The sequence below is a fragment of the Megascapheus bottae genome, chromosome 5 (assembly GCF_031878675.1).
Source record: "Megascapheus bottae isolate mThoBot1 chromosome 5, mThoBot2.hap1, whole genome shotgun sequence".
NCBI lineage: Eukaryota > Metazoa > Chordata > Mammalia > Rodentia > Geomyidae > Megascapheus > Megascapheus bottae.
In genome coordinates, this window is record NC_143513.1 from 71,627,483 (window position 1) to 71,648,048 (window position 20,566).

The following is a 20,566-nucleotide window of genomic DNA, read 5'->3' on the forward strand; positions in this document are numbered from 1 at the left end:
GCTCATAGGTTCATGCAGCACGCAGGGTTATCTAGGTAAGGAGGTGTTTTTAGGTATTTGGAGGATATAGAGCAAAGTGAGAAAAATGAGTCATCTGTTCAAAGACCTGGGAGAAGGAAGTTTGAGCCCCAGGACCCAGCATTCCCAAAGGACCTGAAACAAACACATTTCAAGACAATGCTGAGAAACTGATAGGAGCCTGATGTGTTTGTAGCTGAATGAACAAGGTTGAAGAATGGAATACAAGAGAGAGGTCAGAGTCTGAGCATGTAGGCAATGGTATCTGCAGGTTGGAGGATCTTATCTGCCAAGTGAATAGTAAGATTGTCTTCTAAGTGCATGAAGAAACTATAAGATGGTTCTTAATGGTTCATAGGAATCTATAAAACCTCAGAGGACCTAAGGTGTTAATGAGTTGACATTTTTAAATGATTAAGTGACTGCTATATAGAAAAGAGTATAGAGAAAAATAAGTCTGAGTGAAAGTTGGATGGGTAGGTACGAGTATCACTGAAGGCAATGCTGGTAAAACTCATTGGCAGCTTGAGTAGGATGCAGGGGCTGGAGGACCCAAGGTAAACTATTACTTTGGGGGCCTGAGCAGCAGTGTAGATGCCAAGACTGTTTCCGGAGGAGGAACCACCTAGAGCAGAAATTTTAAAGAAAGTGGAAATCAAGAATTCCATTTCTTTAGATGTTCCCTCTGCAATACTCATGCAGGTAGCAATATCAGGTAAGCAGTTGTGTGTGTTCTTCTGAAACTTCAGGATCAGAAGCCTCAATGGTATGGTAATACCTTGTGTATTATTTTAGAACATTATTAAAGTTGACAGAACATTGTCTTTTTATTTGAAGTCTTTACTAGACCTAGATTTTAAAAGTATAAATGGGACTGGATCATAGTTCAGCCACTGGGAGATGCTGAGACTAAGGTTAGACTCTGGGTGGCTTTGATGTGTGTCAAGACCACTTTCATGTCCCATGTATCTCTTCTGCTGTTCATAACCTTGGCCCGTGAGTCTCTATTTTGTTACTTGAATAGAACAAACACAGTACCATGGCATTTGGAATCTGTTTTGCTCAGCATTTTTTTATTTCTTGTATTAGCCTTCCAGAAATAAAGGCTCTTGCTATATGTTTTCTGATTTGCTTTATGATAATTTTTAGAATTGTTTTCTATTTATTTTCAAGCTGATAGTGAAATAAAGCAGGCATTTTCTATGAATAGATAAATGCAATAGACAGTGGAGTGGGGGGAAACATCCAGTAATATTCTGATGCCTCTGTTACCTGCCTTGCAAAGAAAAACAAGAGAACACCAAATTAATTACTCTCAAAACTCCTGGAATTTATGTTATTGATTGTGTGGTGCCAAAACGTGTTCTACATTCAGAATTACCTACTTGTGGTGATGTTTAATTCCAAGTGGGATCTTTTCAACACGTCTCAGTAAAATCTTTTAAATCCTTAACCTCTGTTCTGTGCCTTTTATGTTTGTACATCTTGGCAGTACTATTCTTATAATGCAAAACATGTTTTAGTCATTATTTATTAACTTTACAAGAAACCATACAGTGCTATTAACACCCAATGCCATATCCTTTTCAACGATAGTTCAAAAAAACAGAAAAACCTAATTTAAGATTGGAAAACAACAAAAATAAAAGGTTGAATTTCAGACTCATGGATACAGAATTATCTTACCATGACTTTGAGAACACTAAACATGTTTATTTTTCCTGAATTAAATTTCCACATTTCCTTTATAACATGGTTTTGACATTCAGATTGCTTTCTGACTATGTTTCAATTTGTCTTTATACCTTTTAAAGCCTGCTTCATAAAAGTAGCAGACTACACCATGTAGGGCTCAGATGGTACATGTTGACACACTGAATTCTGTCCTGTTACCTCGTTACAGTGATGATACGCAGTGAACGAGCCAGGTCTCACACTGATCACACTGTAAGGTAACAGTATGATAATAGTTTACTAAAATGAAGACCAAGAAACTGAAACATTTTTTTATTTGAGGGGGTTGGGGCTCATGGTAGGGGTGGCAGATGCATGAACAGGGGAAAAGTAGGCAAAACCAGACATGCATATTCAGTGTACACATGTGAAAACGGTACCTGGAAAGGATGTGTGTGGTTGGGATAGATGGGAAGGGAGGAGAAGGATGGACATGATTATAAACTGACATGTTGAATTAAAACACCACTGTACAATTAAAAATATTTCACTAGAAAATTAGTTATTACAATTGGTGTATTCACTGCAGTGTCTATTTGCATTATTTAAATAATATATTGAATATTAAAGTTGGGGTTTAGTGCTGTCAATGATTTGAAGCACCTCCTCACATCCCCATGCTTTTGCTTTGGGTTTCTCCAGGCTGGCTTCTGACAATGGTTCTCTTGCCTCTGGCTTCTTGAAATAGCTGGGACTATGCCACCACACCTGGTTAGTTTGTATTTCCTTAGTTACAAATAATTCTATATATTTTTCATGTGTTTATTTTCCATTTGGTTGTATAGATGTTCCCTTTACTTGCTCAATTAAAAATCAAGCTCTTAAGTTTTGAAGGTTCTTTATGTATTCTGCACATAAGTCCCTTATCAAGTATACATTTTGCAAATATTTCCTCTTAGTGTTTGGATTATCTTTTCACTTTAACAATGTCTTTCAAAGAATGATTTCTTTCAATCCTGATGAAATTTTATTTATGTTTTTTTTCTTTTATGGATGGTCATTATAGTTAAGAACGCTGCCCGAACAGTCACAGGTGTTTTGCTCCTGATTCTTCAGGAAGTTTTAGTTCCAAATATTGCATATAGTTCATGGTTTGTTTTCCTTCCTTCCTCCCTTCCTCCCTCCCTCCCTTCCTTTCTTCCTTCCTTCCTTCCATCTGTTTTTTTTGGTGGTAGAGAGGACCAAACCCTTGTACATGCCAGGTGTATGCTCCACCATGAAGCTGTACCACCAGCCTGTGATATGACCCACTTTGAGCTGTGCTGTGCATAGGATGTGTGATGTTTTTCATATACCTGTTCATGCCATGGAATCCAAATAGCTGAGCTACTTGTCTTCACTGATCAGAGCTCATCTTAATAGCTGCTAATTAACTAGTGACTAATTCCCACCTGTAAAAATTGATTTGGACACCCATGTGCTAACTGGTAAAGGGTACAGTTCTGATCAAGATGTCAGTCATGGCACTGTTCACAGCTCCTCTCACATGTGACCTTTCTGATATAACGAAAAATGGTCAACCCTGGAGTGGAGTTCATTCCTCGATCAACTGATTGCTACTGTGAAAAAATTAAAATGTAGTAGCACTTAGTTGAAATAAAAGTATCTATGCTAAAGTAGTTTTATAGTCAATTACAGCCTGTGTAACATCAGGTAGTGGGAATATGTGAATAGACCTGAAGCTTTATGAGGCTTTGTGGTTCTGAACAGTGGTGGGTGGTTTCTTTCTACTGTACACAGATTACAAGACAGTAGTATGAGGTGATTTGGAGAGACTGGCAGGGACATCTATGTAATCCCACCTCAAAAGTAAATACAAAGGAAACGTCATCCCTGGGTTCAGGCCTCAGGATTGAAAAGGGCAAGGAAAGTGGGGGGGGGGAAGGAGGGAGGGAGGAAGGAAGGGAGGGAAGGAAGGGAGGGAGGGAAGGAAGGGAGGGAGGGAGGGAGGGAGGGAGGGAGGGAGGGAGGGAGGAAGGAAAGAGAGGATGGATGGCACGATGGAGGAAGATAGATGATAGATAACTGCTGGATAGGTATGAGGTTTGGCAAGATAACTAATATGATGTGAGAATAGACTGTGAGGTCCCAAGTCCAATCCACAGTATGGGGGAGTGGGGAAGGTGAGAAGTGTATATTGAGGACAGAGAATGGAACCATCTGAAGTAAGGACTGGTTAGGAAAGTCCTTCCCACTGTGGGCAAAAGTGAAGCAGATCCTATAGTTGGTGGTGGATAGGAGACAAAAACCAGCATTTCGGGTTCTACATTGTTCTTCCCAAATGATACGAATTCAGAGAGTGGCTACTTCAAATACAATTTTATTTTTCTTTAAATTCTGGCATGTTTTTGTTGACCTTAATGTGACTTTGGCATTAAGGTTTTTCTGCAAACACTGCTGATTGCACAGTGGGAAGGCTGATTTTCACAAAGTACACACTTAGCATCCCAACGGTGGCAGGCCATTCAGGGCCCACCTGATGCTGCAGGAAATCAGCTGATAGAGGTGACATTCCTGGTGCCTGTGATTCAAATGACAACTTAATTTCTTCTAAAGTTCCACCATGCACAACAACAACAACATCCCCCTGCAACTTTTAATGGTCTCACCAAGTCTTTCATCTGTTGTGCAAAGGAGCCACTGCCTGCTGCCTGTTGCATGAACATGACTTACAGTGACACAAGTAAAATGTCAAATGATCTCTGGATAGCTTTTTCAACTCAGAACCTGCTTGATTTAAGAATATTTTTTCCTTGACTTATAGCAACATTAAAGAAAAATACAGGCTAAGGACACAGGGTATCTATAGAGGAATATCCGGGCATTTGAACTTGTTTTGGACTTCTCTCTAGCATAACCGCATTAACGATTTTTACACATGAATTTTTCTTGTGTTTCTCTCTCTCTCTCTCTCTCTCTCTCTCTCTCTCTCTCTCTCTCTCTCTCTCTCTCTCTCTCTCTCTCTCGTCTTTCTCTCTGGGGCTACTGGGTGTTTTAAGTGAGGGCTTCCATACTTGCTAAGCAAGTACTCTACCCCTTGAGCTTCAGTTATTTTTGAGATAGTTTTGTTCTTTTGTTTGGGGCCAGCCTTGTTCTACCTCTGCCTCCCATACAGATGAGACTATAGGTAGAGGTAGGTACTACTACTTCTTGGCTTTGCTTTTGAGATGGGATCTTTCTTTTTTTATTTTTTATTGTAATTAATAAAAGGGTTATATGATATTTGCCAGATAGAAGGTGCATTAATTCACATACATTGATACCCTTTCACATGTCTTGGTACCCATTACCCTCCCCCCCACCCCATCCCCCATTTTGGTTTTCCCCCTTCCCTATCAAATTTCAAATAACGAAATACAAATAAATTCAATATATCAGATAACAAAGTGAGATACTATAACAATATGAGATAACCAAGGGACAGCAAAGGAGATGAGAGATAACATAGTACATTAAGGACAACAATCATTCGTTATATGGCTTTTGTTTCAATATCCTGGAGTTCCTTTCAATTAGCTTCATACTATATGGCCTTATGTATCAAGGTTTTGCTCTATTGCAGATCTCTGCTAGTAGAGCCCAAGGTTTCTACTGATTATGACAAATGAGGGAAACCATTGAGCCTAAGTTCCTTTGAGTCTGGCTTACTTCACTTAATATGATTTTTTCTAAATCTTTCCATTTCCTAACAAATGAGTCGATGTCGTTTTTTTCCAGCAGCATAGAATTCCATTGTGTACAAATACCACAACCTGTTGATCCACTCATCAACTGAGGGACATCTAGGATCTTTCTAACTCTATTTGGCCTGTCTGGTATGGATGCTCCTCTCTGCCTTCCAAATAGCTCATATTACAGTTGTGAGCCACGGTGCCTGGCCATCTGTGTTTTCTTATTGCAGCGAGTTCTTGGCAAAAGTGCCAGAGATAGAGCCTAACCAGCCTTCATCAGGTGACTTCTGGACAACAGGCCATCAGCTCTAATTGCTTTTCATAGCAGGATAGCATAGTTGATTATCCCAGGATGATATTGGTCACATACTAGTAGATGTACCGCAGATGGGCAGTAGACTTGTAAGTGGACTAATGTGAAGATACAATTCATTTTCTTTAAGGAACAACAGCTTTTGCTTGGAGAAACAGCACTTAGTTTAACTGGGTTTGTTACTTTAAGATATTTATTAACTTTAAATAGTTTTCCAAAGGATTTACCATTCAACAAAGTAGTTTATGAAAATGGTATGTCTTTAGGGGCGGAGTGGGTGGAGGGAAATGGGGACCAAAACATGAGAAAGGATTTCAATTTTTGTGAAGTAAGACACCTTCTATCTGGTGAATATAATGTAACCCTTCTACTAATTACAATAAAAATTATATGAGAAAAAGAAAATAGTAGGTCTTAATGTCACCTCAGTCAACATTCTAACTCACGTCTCCCCGCCTAGCCCTTTCCTTACTTTTCTTAGTTTTTAGGAGATGTTCTGAATTACTTTTTTGCCATTTGATAAGGCAGTTTTTGCATAAAATGCATCTTGGTGGTCCAAAGGGCTTACACAATTGGAATCCTCTGTCTCCTGCATATACCTTACTTCACTGGATTTGTGGATCTATGCATATGGTCCTCTATATGGTTTTCAGTTTAGATCTAGCTTCTACATAAAGGAGAAGACATGCATCTTTTGTCTCTCTGAGCCTGACTTCCTTCACTTATTATAATGTTTTTCAGGTCTATTCATTTCCCTGCAAATGACATAATACTTTTCTTCCTGATGTCTACATATCCCACATTTTCATGATCTACTCCTTCACTGTCAGGCCTCTGGACTATTTCCATAACTTGACTATGGTAAATAGCACAACAGTGAGCATGAAGGTGCAAGTGTCTTGACTATATCCTGACTTTTAGGTAAATGCTCCAAACTGGTCTCACTGGAGTAGAGGGTCGTTGTAGGATTTGTTTTTTGAGGAACTGTATAATAATAATGAGAAGTTCTACTGTACATTATGTATCAAAGTCTGACTTTTTTTTCTCTGAACTTCAAGCTATTATAAGAGAGGGGTTACAACTTAATGTGTCCAGTGCTTCTTGATCAGTGACACCTTCTCCTTTATTCCCCTCCCCATTCTGTCTATTCCCTCTCTAGGCTCCTTTCACATTGAGAGGAACTCTAGAATTCATATATCCTTTATCACAAGGACATGTATAAAACAAACAGAAATTACAGAAGGCTATTGGCTCAGGTCAGCAGTTCTATAGAATAACTATAAGGTGGCATTCTAGTTTTCAAAACATTGACAAGAAAAGGCTGTAAGAATATATGAGACCACTTCAGTTACTTTGGTCCCCTGATCTTGTAAGATCATTGTCTTCACTGGAAAGATGTATTATTAATGGGTCTTCCCATCCCTTTTACTTTCTTTTGCAGAGTTCACTGTTTCCACTATCTTATTCCTCTTGCAAAGGAGGGGAACTACGCCATCGTTGCTAATGTGGAGAGTATGGATTATGATCCTCTGGTGGTCAAGCTCAACAAAGACATAAGTGCCATTGAAGAGGTCATGAGTGCCAGCCTTCAGCAGCACAAGTTCCAATACATCTTTGAAGGTCAGCCCTTCCTGTCTCTGGGAGTTGATGGGGAAGGAAGTGTGAAGGTTTCTCCATATTGCTATATTACTGAAGCTCAAAACTTGTAGAAAAATTGCTCACTAATTTAGATTAGCGATTCAGTGCTTACCTACTCACCATATATGAACAGGTGTGTAACAAGGCTGCTATCCGATCTGTTGATAAGGAGATGTAATGTAGTATAGGCAGCCTGGCTGCCTATCTGGACATGCCACTTATGAGAGGTGAACTACAAATTTCCTCACAAGGAGCTCCTTTCCTTAAAAAGCAAAAGAGTCATCAGTGATTCACACCTCTGATCCTGGTCATGCAGGAGGATCAAATTTAAGGATCACTGTTCAAAGCCAGCTCAAGCAGAATAGTCTATGATATTCTTATCTCTAATAATTCAGCAAAAGGCCAGAAATAAAATACATAGCTGGGCACTGGTGGCTCATGCCTGTAGTGATAGTTACTCAGGAGGCTGAGGTCTGAGATCACGATTCAAAGCCCAACCCAGGCAGGATAGTCCATGAGACTCTTATCTCCAATTAACCATCAGAAAACCGGAAGGGATGCTGTGGCTTAAATTAGTAGAGCACTAGCGTTGAGCAAAAGAACTCAGGAATAGTGTCCAATCGCTGAGTTCAAGCCCCATGACAAACAAAAATTAAATTAAAATATAATAAAAGAGAAATCTACACATACTTCACATTAGTCTGAGCCATCTTTCTTCAGTTCAATGACATAGGACATGCTGAGGAAGACCCATTAGTTTGCTGATGTTCTGAGCTACCTTGTGCCATATCTTATAGACTGTAAGATAAGCCTGCACGTGTTAGAACAAGCTGCTGTGTATGTTGTCTTGTGATCTGCTTTTCTGTTACGCCTTCTTTCCAGTTAACATTCTCTCCTATTAACACATTAGAAACAAAGCCCTCTCACTTGCAACTACAAAAGCCATGTAGAAATACTCTAGCATGATTGTAAGATTAGCTTGTGTGACCAGTTGACATGTGTAATCTTTGGTTATTTAAATTTTGGCAAGAATTAGAAGTAAGTAAGAATTCCAGTGACAAGTTTCCAGCAGATGCCACTAATCCATCTTCTCGTTTCTCCCTAATGCACTGTGATGACCCTCAGGCCTGGGACATCTCATCTCCTGCATTCTGATCAATGGTGCCCAGTACTTCAGGCGTATTAGTGAATCTGGCATCAAGAAAATGTGTAGGAACATTTTTGTGCTCCAGCAGAACTTGACCAACATCACCATGTCTCGAGAGGCAGATCTGGATTCCGCAAGGTAGGACAGAGCTGGGATAAGTTTCCTGAACGGAAGGTCGTTGCTTGAAATAAGCTCATATAAAATAATAGTTGGTTTTTTTCACGCTAGAGAGAAAGAGAAAGGAGACTGAGAAGTAGAGAGAGGAGCGAGACACAAAGAAAAGTATTCTTAAATGATAGAGAAGAAAATCCTACAAAATTGTATCACAATTTTACATCCCTTTGCAGAAGCTTTTCTGACATGTTCTTCTCATTACAGAGCCTTCAGAACTTTTTTTCTGAGCACAAACATAATATGCTCACTGAATAAACTGTAAGATAACAATGAATTATAGGAACATTGCTAATATTTGGTGAACAATAGTGCTATTTAGTTATATGCTCCCAAAGGTTGGCAGCAAATGCTGTATGCATATGAGACTTAGTGCACATAAAAATGCTCTCAGTGCTTACAAAATTAGAAATATAATGATATAATTTTTTTGCCAGTCCTGTGCCCTGTCCTTGGACTTTCTTAAGGCTAGAGGTCTACCACTTGAGCCTCAGCACCACTTCCAGCTTTTTTCTATGTATGTGGTACCGAGGAATTGAACCTGGGTCTTCGTGCACGCTAGGCCAAACTCCTGGTCCCTGTTGAAATAATTTTTATTTATTTAATTGCATTTTTCTGTAAACAGTTTTCTGTTTTTCATTATTTTTTCAACCCTCCTTATAAATGTAGTTTTATGTCTCAACAAATCGTCCATGGTATACTGGAGCCATAATTTCTTTTTTAACCTTCTATTGGACATGTGATTTTTTTTTCTCACGTGTTTCTTCATGTTAAGCAGCATTACCCTCTTTTTTTCAGTTGAAACACATCTTCTCTTGCTTCTACTGGAAGGCAAGTACTCAACACTGTCCTTTCCTTTGTTTAGGTCTTCTGACTCCGTTTTTAATGTGTTTTATTTTTCCTTATGAGACACATTTCTTTTCAAATTTGAGAGTTAATATTGCTTTCACTTTATTTGTGTATTAATCTGATTTGGTGCTTTAAGGAGTGCTAAATGGTATTGAAGAGAATGGATAATGGTTATAGTACCTAAGTGAATTATTCTATAAACTCTTTAATTTTCAAAAAAATAATGCCTGGGAAATCTTGTTCTTTCAGCATCCAGAATACTCTTTTTTTCATATATTTTTATTATAATTAATAGAAGCGTTACATTATATTCACCAGATAGAAGGTACATTACTTCACAAATATTGATACCCTTTCTCATGGTCATGGTCCCCATTTCCCTCCCCCCCCCCGCCCAACTTGATTTCCCCCCTTCCCTCTCGCATTCCAAATAACCAACTAAGCATATAGAAAATATATCAGATAACAAGGTCATCCAGAATACTCTTATGTATATGTTACTTCTGTGTTCTTTCATGTGATTTTTTTTTATTTCTTTAGGAGTTCATGAAAAATGGAAACTATTTTTGAAGTATTTAAAAGAATGCTAAAATAATGGCTGGGAGTTTGGCCTAGTGGTTAAAGTGCTTGCCTAGCATGCATGAAGACCCGGGTTCGATTCCTCGGTACCACATACATAGAAAAAAGCCGGAAGTGGTGCTGAGGCCCAAGTGGTAGAGCTCTAGCCTTGAGAAAGTCCAAGGACAGTGCTCAGGCCCTGAGCTCAAGCCCAGGACTGGCAAAAAAAAAAAAAAAGAATGCTAAAATATTATGCATAGTATCCATTTGGATCTGGCAGTACATATTTGGATCTTTGTCTTAAAAATGAACCATTATGTTCATTTTTGTTAACCTTTCTTCCTCAATGTATTCCGCTATTGCATTATTTCCCTGTTCCACTGCTTCTCTGCCCAGCTCTTACCCTGTCTGTTTCCTCCTAGTTGCAGAAAGTGTGTGTGTGTGTGTGTGTGTGTGTGTGTGTGTGTCTGTGTCTGTGTGTGTGTGTGTGTGTGTGTGTGTGTGTGTTCCCTCCATGAGCATACGTGTGTTTTTTCATTCAATTCCCTGTTTCAGGCTAACTTTGGTGGAAAGCCTTCCTTGCTCAGATTAGGGAAACCAGGTGTGACTGAATGCAGCATTATTTGGCCGCTCTTATGGGAAATGATCTCATTATTGAATTAGTCTATTCATAATAACATTGACAAGGGGAAGTTAAGAACATGGAGGCCTGAGGGATACAGAGAACCATTACTAATTCTCTGGGGAGTGTAATTCCTAAATTCAATCATCCTTTTTTAAATGATTTTTTTATTTAGCTGAAATAAGTAAATTGACACAGTTCTTAGCAGACGGTATGAGGCACAAACATACACTGAGGAGGGGGTAGAAACCTGATATGTGAACGTGAAGTTCTGACTAGGCAGCACTGAAGTTGGCATCAGTTGGGCCATTCAGTGAAGCATTTCTTCAGGACGTAGTTGAATGGCAACTGAGTCTTGCCTTTCAAGCCTGGATTTGTGAATCATGTCCACAGTAGTAGGTAAAGGCAGAAAGATACCACTACTATTCCTTGTTATTCTGTAATAGATTGTGCAAGGTAGTATAAACACAGCATTGAAGGACTCTGATCTTCTGATCATGGTTCAGAAGCCATCTTGTTACCGGGTGGTGAGCTCCAAGACGCCAGAACTGTCTTGTTTCCTGGTCACTAGACCAGAGTGAGTGATAGGTATATGTGATGAATGAATGAACAAATGAAAGAATAAAAGGCATATATTGGTTTCCATAAAAGGTTTGAATAATAATGGTAGATTAGTTTATCTTTAACACCCTGAAAGTTTTAACTATTGACATGATCAGTTTTCTTATAAGCTCATAAAAGTTTTGGGTTTTTTTTTAAGTTTTATAGCAAAGAATCTCCTTCCAGTTTTTTCTTTAAAGACGAAGAACATGCAGAAAACAATCCTGTAGCCCTATCATTTATGATCTCTCTCATCAAATGCATTCTATCAGTCCTACCAAATTTGAAGCCATGGAAAATAAATATAACAGCTATAGCAAAGTAGACAGAAATAATGGACTGTAGCAGCATACCTCAGCATTCCTTAAGCAATGTCTAATCAAGCATTGATAACATCTGTGTTTCCAGCAAATCTCTACAGGAATGTTATCTTCTAACAGTAATTAATCACTAGTTGCCATGTGTCAGAAAACTTATTTAACAAGAAAGTGGCACAACTCTCTTAATGGTTTTGTTTTATTTTTGCTGGACAGTAGAATACTGTAAAGTAAAGCTGTGGTTCAAAGTGGTAGAGTGCTAGCCTTAAGCAAAGGTAGCTCAGGGATAGCACTTAGGCCCTGAGTTCAATCTCCACAACCAATCAAAAAGAAAAGGGAAAAGACATGAAGAATTTGAAGTGATTCCATTTGAGTGAATTCTTCTGCTCTTGGCATTGTTATCTGTCACCCCTATAGGGGCATACCCTGTGAGTAATCCCTACTAGCTGGGTAATGCATCTTAAATAAGCAAAAAATCAAGACAGCTTATCCAATATTATCAGAGTTCCTCAGAGTCCTTCATCTCTATGGTAATGATCACTCAAGCTCCACTATGGTTCTCATCCTTTTGGCCCCATCATTACTTTCCAGACTCAGATACTATGTCCAGGAAAATAATGATAAATTACCTGTAAATTCCAAGGGCCTTATAAGTGTACTTTTTCTTTTTAGTTTCTTGCATCAAAAATCATATATACTTGAGCTTCCATGTGAAATTCCAAAAGTTAGTCACCAAACCCACCTAGGAGTCGGGGCTATAGGAGTGTAATGAGAGGTCTGAAGGGGCAGAGAAGTCACCAATGTATCTGACAGTCTTTGGAGTTGATGATTTTATTTTGCCAGTCCTGGGACTTGAACTCAGGGCCTGGGCACTGTCCTTGGGCTTTCTCAAGGCTAAAAATCTACTATTTGAGGCACAGCACCACTTCTGGCCTTTTCTGTGTAGGTAGTACTGAGGAATGGAACCCGAGTCTTCATGCATGCTAGGCAAGCAGTCTACCAGTAGGCTAAACTCCCTGCCCAGAACATTTACTTTAAAAGAAGACACCAGAATTTTCTTCCCAGTTCTCCCTTCTCTCTGCCCCATTACAACTGCCTCCCACATCTCTTCCACTAAGCATGCATCACATTTTTCTTCTATTAAGTATTTCAAATAATTATATATTGGAAGGAGAACAGAAAGTGCCAGCATATATTAGAGGAATTCTGGAATTTCAGTATTCATGGAAGTCTTTTTTTTTTTCTTTTTTTTTTTTTGGTTTGGTCATGGGGCTTGAACTCTGGACCTGTGTGCTGTCCCTGAGCTCTTCAGCTCAAGGCTACCTCCCTAACCCTTGAGCCATAACCCCATTTCCAGTTTTCTGGTGGCTAATTGAGGATAAAAGTCTCACAGACTTTAGTGCCCAGGCTGGCTTTGAGCCTTGATCCTCAGATCTCAGCCTCCTGAGTAGCTAGGATTACAGGCATGAGCCACCACACCCAGCTATTATGGAAGTCTTTAATGGCCCAGTAACATTCACAGTAATAACTGTCGGGTCTTATACAACTAGGGCCAATGAAATTGCCATGGAGTTTTTATAGTGTGGTACATAAAAGACCAAATGGGTTAGAGCCTCTGTCTTCTGAAGGTGAACAGCAACCTGATGAATCACATTGACAGCATGCACCCTGGATGTGACGTGATGAAAAACCATTAACCCCAAGGGGATCATGGCAAAGACATCAGAAAAATTCTAATAGAGGGACACCCTACAAAAATCTAAGTGGTACGGCTCCAAACTGCCGAAGTCAAAATAAATTGGGAAAACTGGAGAATCTATCCCAGGCAAGAGGAGCCAAGCAGACATTACCAAGCATGGTTCTGGGATGGAAAAGAAACATTAGGTAAAAACTAAGGGAACTCAGACTATGGACTTCTATAATAGTCCATTAATATTGGTTCATTAGTTGTGACAAATGTACCATACTAATGTAAGATGTTAATAATAGGGAAACTGGGTATGAATTAAATGAGAACTCTGTGGTAGCTTCTCAATTTTTGTATAAATCTAAAACTGTTCTAAAAGAATAAAGTATATTACTAAAACAGGCAAAGGATTTGAATAGACTTTTATCCAATGAAGATATATACATTTTGAGTATGAAACGATGTTCAACATCATTTGCTGTTAAAGAAATGCAAGTCATATCTCCACTCATCTTTTAAATTTGTGCCCTGTACTATGGTTTTCTTTTGTAATATTTTCAAAAATTTAGGATTTGAAGGTTATAGTACAGAAACTAATAAATATGTTACTGTGTAGAATAAACAAAAAAAGAAATGCAAGTCAAAACCATGGTGAGATATCACTTTATACCATCCAGGATTGGAATAATAATGAAAAAATTCAGCGGAAGTATGGAAAAGGATATGGAGAAAATGAAACTCATTCTTTGCTAGAGGAAATGTAATGATCAAGCGTATTACTCAAAGAAATTAGAGTAGGCATGTACACACAGAAGTTTATACCCGAGTGATCACGGAAGCATTATTTATAATATAATGGCCGAGAAGTCAGAACACGCTACATGTCTATCAACTGATAGATGAATAGAATGTGATAAATTCATACAATGGCTATTATTTAGCCATGGAAAGAGATGAGGTATCCATACATAACAACATAGATGAACTTTGAAACATTAGGGTAATTTTAAGAAGCTATCTGAAAGCTATTTTTTCTAATATTGGCAAATTTACAGAGATATAAAATAGATTAATGTTTACCTAGCGTTGGAAGGTTAAGAAGAAATGGCTAAATGGATGCAGAATTTCTTCTGAGGATACTGAACATGTTCTGAGTAAGATTATATGGATGGTTGTTCAACCAAATGAGTACACCATAAAACCTTGAATTTTATACTTTTCATGTGTGTATAAATTGTATCACAATATGTTGTTCTTTTAAAAGATGAGCTTTAAAAATCTTAAATGATATGTTACAAAGTTTGGTAAAAGAAACATCTGGTTCATATTTTAGTCCCTAATGTATCATGTGAGGTAGGTGATCAAGAAAGAATTTTTGGAAAGGGTGCTGATGCTTAGTATTAATGCTGTGTGCAGTTAGCAAATAGAAAGTGCAGCTCAGAGGAACTAGCACAAATGTTGAAGGAAGGAGGCAATGAAAGATGAGAACCTAGAGATAGTAGAGCTAGCCTGAGTTAACCTACCCATTCTACCTCTCCTACAGTTTCCAAACATACTTTCCTCCTTTCCTCCCTATCACCAGCACTGCTAATTCTCCCTTCCCCTATTTTTTTTTCTTTTCAGGCACCGAATAAATTTTCTATTTACTCATTTGTTTGTTTCTTCTCTGTCTTCCCCCAGTAGACTAGGAGCTATGTAGTAATGGACTTTTTTGTTCCCTGCTGTCATCTAGACCAGTACCTGACAAATGGTAGACGCACATAGTCACCTATAATCCTAGTTACTTACCCAGGAGGCTGAGACCTGGGGATTGAAGGCCAAAGCCCAGCCAGGGCAAGAAAAAAAAAAGTCTGTGTGACTCTTATCTCCAATTAATCACGAAAACACTGGAAGTGGAGATATGGCTCAAGTGGTAGAGCACTTGCCTTGAACAACCAAAACAACAGAAAAGTTCAGGAATAGTGCCTAGGCCCCAGGTCTGATGTGTGTGCGCATGCGTGCACACACACACACACACACACACACACACACACACACACACACACACACACTTATGAGAAGCTACAGTTACACAGTTTATCCTGTATGTCGTTGAAGGGTTTCAAACACAGGAATGTCAGGAATGTGGCAGTCATTCCTACTGAATGATTTCAGCAGCTGTGTGGCACATAGATTTGAGGAAGATGAAACCATCTCTATTAAAAGGCAATTGCTAAGCAAGAGATGGGTAGGACCTGGATCTGTTCAGTGCTAGAAGAGACAGAGGAGACAGAGGAGAGAAGTGTGAAGGAGGTAAGCCTGGGGGGACATGCTGGCCTGGAGGGCTACCCTCCAGCCTGTCACATGAATCCAGCTGGCCACAGCACCATCCAACAAAAGGAAGACAGAGGAGGGAAAGCAGGTTAGCAGTGGGAGGCTCCTCAGGCTGGGATGCCTGTAAGATGCCAGTGGAATTGTGACTGGACACACCTCATGTGCAACTGGATGTATAATGGAGAAGCTTGAGGGAGAGGCTAGCATTGAGGAAATGGATTTAATGAAGCATCAGCAAGGAGTTATTTAAAACTTTTGGAGAAAGTAACCAGCATAGATAGAGATGGACCTTCTGAGAAAGTCCCAGCACTAAAGGGCAGAGAGGTGAAGAGAAGAGTGAGGGAAAGAGCACTCCCAGGGGGTAAAGGTCTAAAGAAAATGGTACATGAAGCTGAGAGAGCACGGGCCCCATTCCTTCTGCACAGAGATCCTTCTTTTCCCCACAAACAGTTGCAACATCTTTCACTCCAATACATGAAAGTGTTTTCTCATTTAACTCCCCAGCCATCTATTTGAGGTACACTATTCAGAGGCCTTCTGCAAGGTGGTAGCCTAGGAACCAAGCATACTACTTGAGACCCCTGCTTTATCCCTGACTTCGTACCTTCTCAAGAACGATCCCTGGCCTGGCCAGAAATGTCAAATGGCTCCCAGAGGAGCTGTTTTCATATCCTCATTTCCTACACACCAATTGCACAGGAACATGACTTCGTTTTCTGCAGCAAAGGTGATGAGTCTGCCTGTGTGGAATGAAGGGGCTTAGCTTGAGAGAGGCGGATTCGCAGTGACATGCTGCCACCTACTGGAAACACCCTGAGATATCCGTGGAGATGAACGTCATGATGGAATCCCCATCTCTATTCCCAAGAACCATTTCTGAGTGACTGGGCTGAAAATATGACCCACCCCTACCTTTCAAATCATTTCCTTTCTGAGAAAGAATTGTTTTCTCAGTTCGATTCTGCCACAGATCTTTTCTGCTATTCAGATGAGCCTAAGCCTTTTTCAAGCTTTACCTGTATGTAATACCTTAGAATTGTGACCCAAGATAATTAACCATGAGGCTTTGTGATTCACTGTGTAAAGATTCGTTTACTGCCAAAAAATCGTTTAATAATCTTGTCTCCTTAAAAAAAAATCTGATAAATCTCCTGGATTTACCAGTGATAAAAAGCTAGCCCTAGCTGTCCTAAGAGCCAGACTATATTAATAAATATGATGAGCTTTTGCTATATGGTTGAAATAGTCACCTGCATTCAGTTTAACAATAAATCAAAAGTTCGGTTACTCATCTCTGAAAGAACTACCTAAAAGACCTTTATATAAGTAGATTTAATGTTATGTTTCTCTAATTAAACCTTATGACTTTGCTACCTCATTCCTGCTTATACCAGTATCTTCTGGTTTCTTTTTCTAGTTATTGCACTTGAAGTAGGTTCCACACATTGTAACAACTAATCAGGCTGTAGTTGTTTAATTAGGTATTTTTGAATGCAGATGAGCATTCCTTACTGGTCTCCTTACCCTCCATAGAACACCTTAGAACAAGGAGTACCTTATAAGCCTGTATTATAAGGAAAACATCTGTCTATAACTGGTGATTAATACCTCATAAACATATCTCATGTGTGAGGCTTTGGCTAAGTGAAATTTTTGTTCAATATCATTATACCTTGTACATATCTAATATCAGTGTATGTTTTAAGTTTTCCCCAAGATTACTGGCAGGCGGTAGCAGGCTTTCCTTTGTAGTTCACTTGGTAAAATTGGAATTATTCAGAGATTAGTGTGGATGGCAGGCATTATTATTACCCAATAAAGATGCCAAGGAACAAAAACAAGAAGTGACTTTCCAAAATCTCTCGTCAGATTGCACTATTTATATATACTGCAATAGCTCTGTAGGTTGTATAGTTAGGAAATTAAATTAACCCACCCAAGGAGGCTGATTTTCTGCAGGAAAGAATTTAGTTGTACTGAACAGACATTAAGCTTGTTCTGATGATGAAAAAGACTGATCATTTACGATTACTCTATTCTTCTTACTGGGAAACCCAGGGCTGGAAGCTGACCTTTCTTGTTTTGTAAATAAAGATGTAGCTTTGGAAGGTGGCTATTTAAATGCAGGAAAGATGCTTTAATTGTAAAAGCATTCTACCACACCTTGTTCACGCCTGTTTTTTGTGTTTAGTTCCTCCTGCTTTGTCTCTGGTGTGCACTGAGTACACTTCTACAACTCTCCCCTCCCTCTTTGTTCCCCTCCATTTGTCACACTACGGAGAGCACTGAGCTGCCAAGACTTCCCTATTGTGACTACCTAATCCTTACTTTCTATATTCTGAAATTAATCTTCTTATACTTTCAAGTTAATATTACATTATATGCTAAATTGTTCTTCATTTGTAGTTTTTTGGCAGTACTATTGTTTGAATGTATGACTTAGTTCTTGCTAGGTGCTCTTCCAATTGAGTCACATCTCTAGCTCTTTTTGTTCTGGATGTTTTTGAGATAGGGTCTCTCTTTCTTGCTCTCTCCTCTTCCCTCTCATCCTTTTCCCACTCTCTCCCTCCTTCTCTCTCTCCCCCTCTCCCTTCTTCTCCTTTTCTTTCTACTCCCTCCTTCCATTCTCCCTTGTCTCTACTCCCCTCCTCTGTCTTTCATACAAATAAGTCAAGAGTTTTTGTTTGTTTTTTTTTTTACCTACGCTTATAAACTTTTCTTTTCTTTTCTTTTCTTTTGCCAGTCCTAGGCTTGAACTCAGGCTCTGAGCACTGTTCTTGGACTTTCTTAAGGCCTAGAGCTCTACCACTTGAGCCTCAGCACCACTTCCGGTACTGAGGAATGGAAGCCCGGTCTTTGTGCATGCTAGGCAAGCACTCTACTACTAGGCTAAACTCCTGACCCTAGGCTTATAAACTTTTGGAAATAAATCATGTTTCTTCAAATCAAGGAGCCTCCTAAAATGCAGGTTAACTTTAGTATAAATTATTATAATACATGCCAAAATTAGTAAGTTTCATTGATGATGAGGGTGATGATTTACATCATCATTATAAATGTGAATAGTTACAATTAACATTATATGGTTGAGCTCAGTATGTATCAGGAACTACTATAGTAAGTACTTCTACCATATTTGTTTACCAGTCCTCCTTAAAACTCTGAATATTATTTATTGCCATTTTATAATTTAAAAAAGCCTGAGTTTAGAGAGGTTAAATAAACTTCTCATGTACATGACAACAGAGACAGGACCTAAGCTTGCTCTTGCCAACTCCAGTCTATAGATGCTTTTAATCATGTAATGTGAGGGTATTTATTTATTTAGGTAAATATTTAGTCTCTGTTTTCCTTTTTGTAGTTAAAATAATTTCATTTTTCAAGCAGATGCTTGTCTTTATTTTCTCCTTTATTATCCTGGATTTTTAGTCCTTTACCCATGCCTTGGTTTCCACTGAACTCTAATGGCTAGCAAATTTAATTTGCTTTAACTGGCAATTTGTAGAGCGTTCTCTACAGCAGATTCCTTCTATCCCAATCTCTCTTCCTCCACATCCATATACCCTGCTGCTTGTCAGACTTCTACTGATCATGCAAGAGTCTGTTATAGAAGAGTATGTCTTAACCACCACCCCAGACTCCAGCAGAACAACACCACAGCATCCATATCACTGACACTTTCATTAATCCCCAGTGCTTTTAAAGTAATAGACTGCTATATAAGTGGAAAGAACATATAAGAATTATCTAGGTGCTGGAACCTAGCTACTCAGAAGGCTGAAATCTGAGGATCACAGTTCAAAGCCAGCCTGGGCAGTAAAGTCCATGAGATTCTTATCTCATTACCACTCAAAAATCAGAAGTGAGCTGTGGTTCAAAGTGGTAGAGCACTAGCCTTGAGCAAAAAGAGCTCAGGGCCAGTGACCACACCCTCAGTTCAAGCCTCACAAATGACAAGAAAAGAATTATCTAGGGAACTCTTTTTAAGGGAAAAACTTTTGACTCTGTCCCTAAAAAGTTTGACTAGAAGACTGCGAGTAGAGCCTGCACTTGTGAAGTTCAGTGACTGCTCAGGAGATCCTGATGCAGGAGATCGTGGACACTTTGGGGGAGCTAAGAGCCTGACCTGATGTCCTTTGAGCTGCCTCCAATGTCTGTGCCATTTCCTTCTCAGTCTCCTTTTCTCTTCTAGTGCCCATTTCTTTCTTTCTTTCCTCTTACTATATGCAGTAAAAGTAAAAATAGCCTAGAAGAATTTTTGTAGATTAATTGGAGTCATCATGAAAACTAGCCTGCAGTATAGCAACTCATATTACTTTTAAGTTGTTTATTTATGAAGTGAGGAAGAGTCAGCTTGTGTCCTTAGAAAGTTGAGGTGATTTAAAAATCCCTGACTTACAGTGGTTTCACGTATATGTTTCAGCATTATGATGGTGAGAAAGTGGACCCAACCAACAATGCTATTTTCCTTGGGCTCTTTGGTTTGTTGTTGTTGTTGTTGTTTGTTTGTTTGTTGTTATTGTTTTTTTTCTTTTTCTGAAGAGGAAAGAACAGTTTGATATTGGGTGTTGAACTCAAGGCTTTGTGTATCCATTGGTATTGGGTTTCATTTTCAATAAAGTATTCAATATAATGTATTACACATACAACACTTTATTATAAAGCAAAATCTGTGGCAAATTTGCTTAACTTCAGCTCAATGTAAATGTTCTAAGCACATGTAAAGTAAGGTAGATTGAGTTGAGCTATGATATTTCATAGGTTAGGTATAGTAAATGCATTTTCAACTTAAAATATTTCCACAACTTTCAATGGATTTTTCAGGGCATAACTTCATTATAAATCAAGGGATAGGGTTGGAGATTCACCAGAAGAGTGCTTGCCTAGGAAATGTATGGCTCTGAGTTCTGTCTTCACCACTGCAAAAT

General features: G+C 38.9%; 1 protein-coding gene across 1 annotated transcript in view; it reads left to right on the forward strand.

Moving 5' to 3' along the window:
- The window catches only part of Exoc4 (exocyst complex component 4), a 662,437-nt gene that overhangs the window by 603,550 nt on the left and 38,321 nt on the right, over nt 1-20,566 (forward strand). The window contains exons 16-17 of the mRNA XM_090333323.1: nt 7,178-7,356; nt 8,500-8,659. Of these exons, the coding sequence (XP_090189449.1) occupies nt 7,178-7,356; nt 8,500-8,659 (339 nt within the window). The remainder of the gene's footprint in view (nt 1-7,177; nt 7,357-8,499; nt 8,660-20,566) is intronic.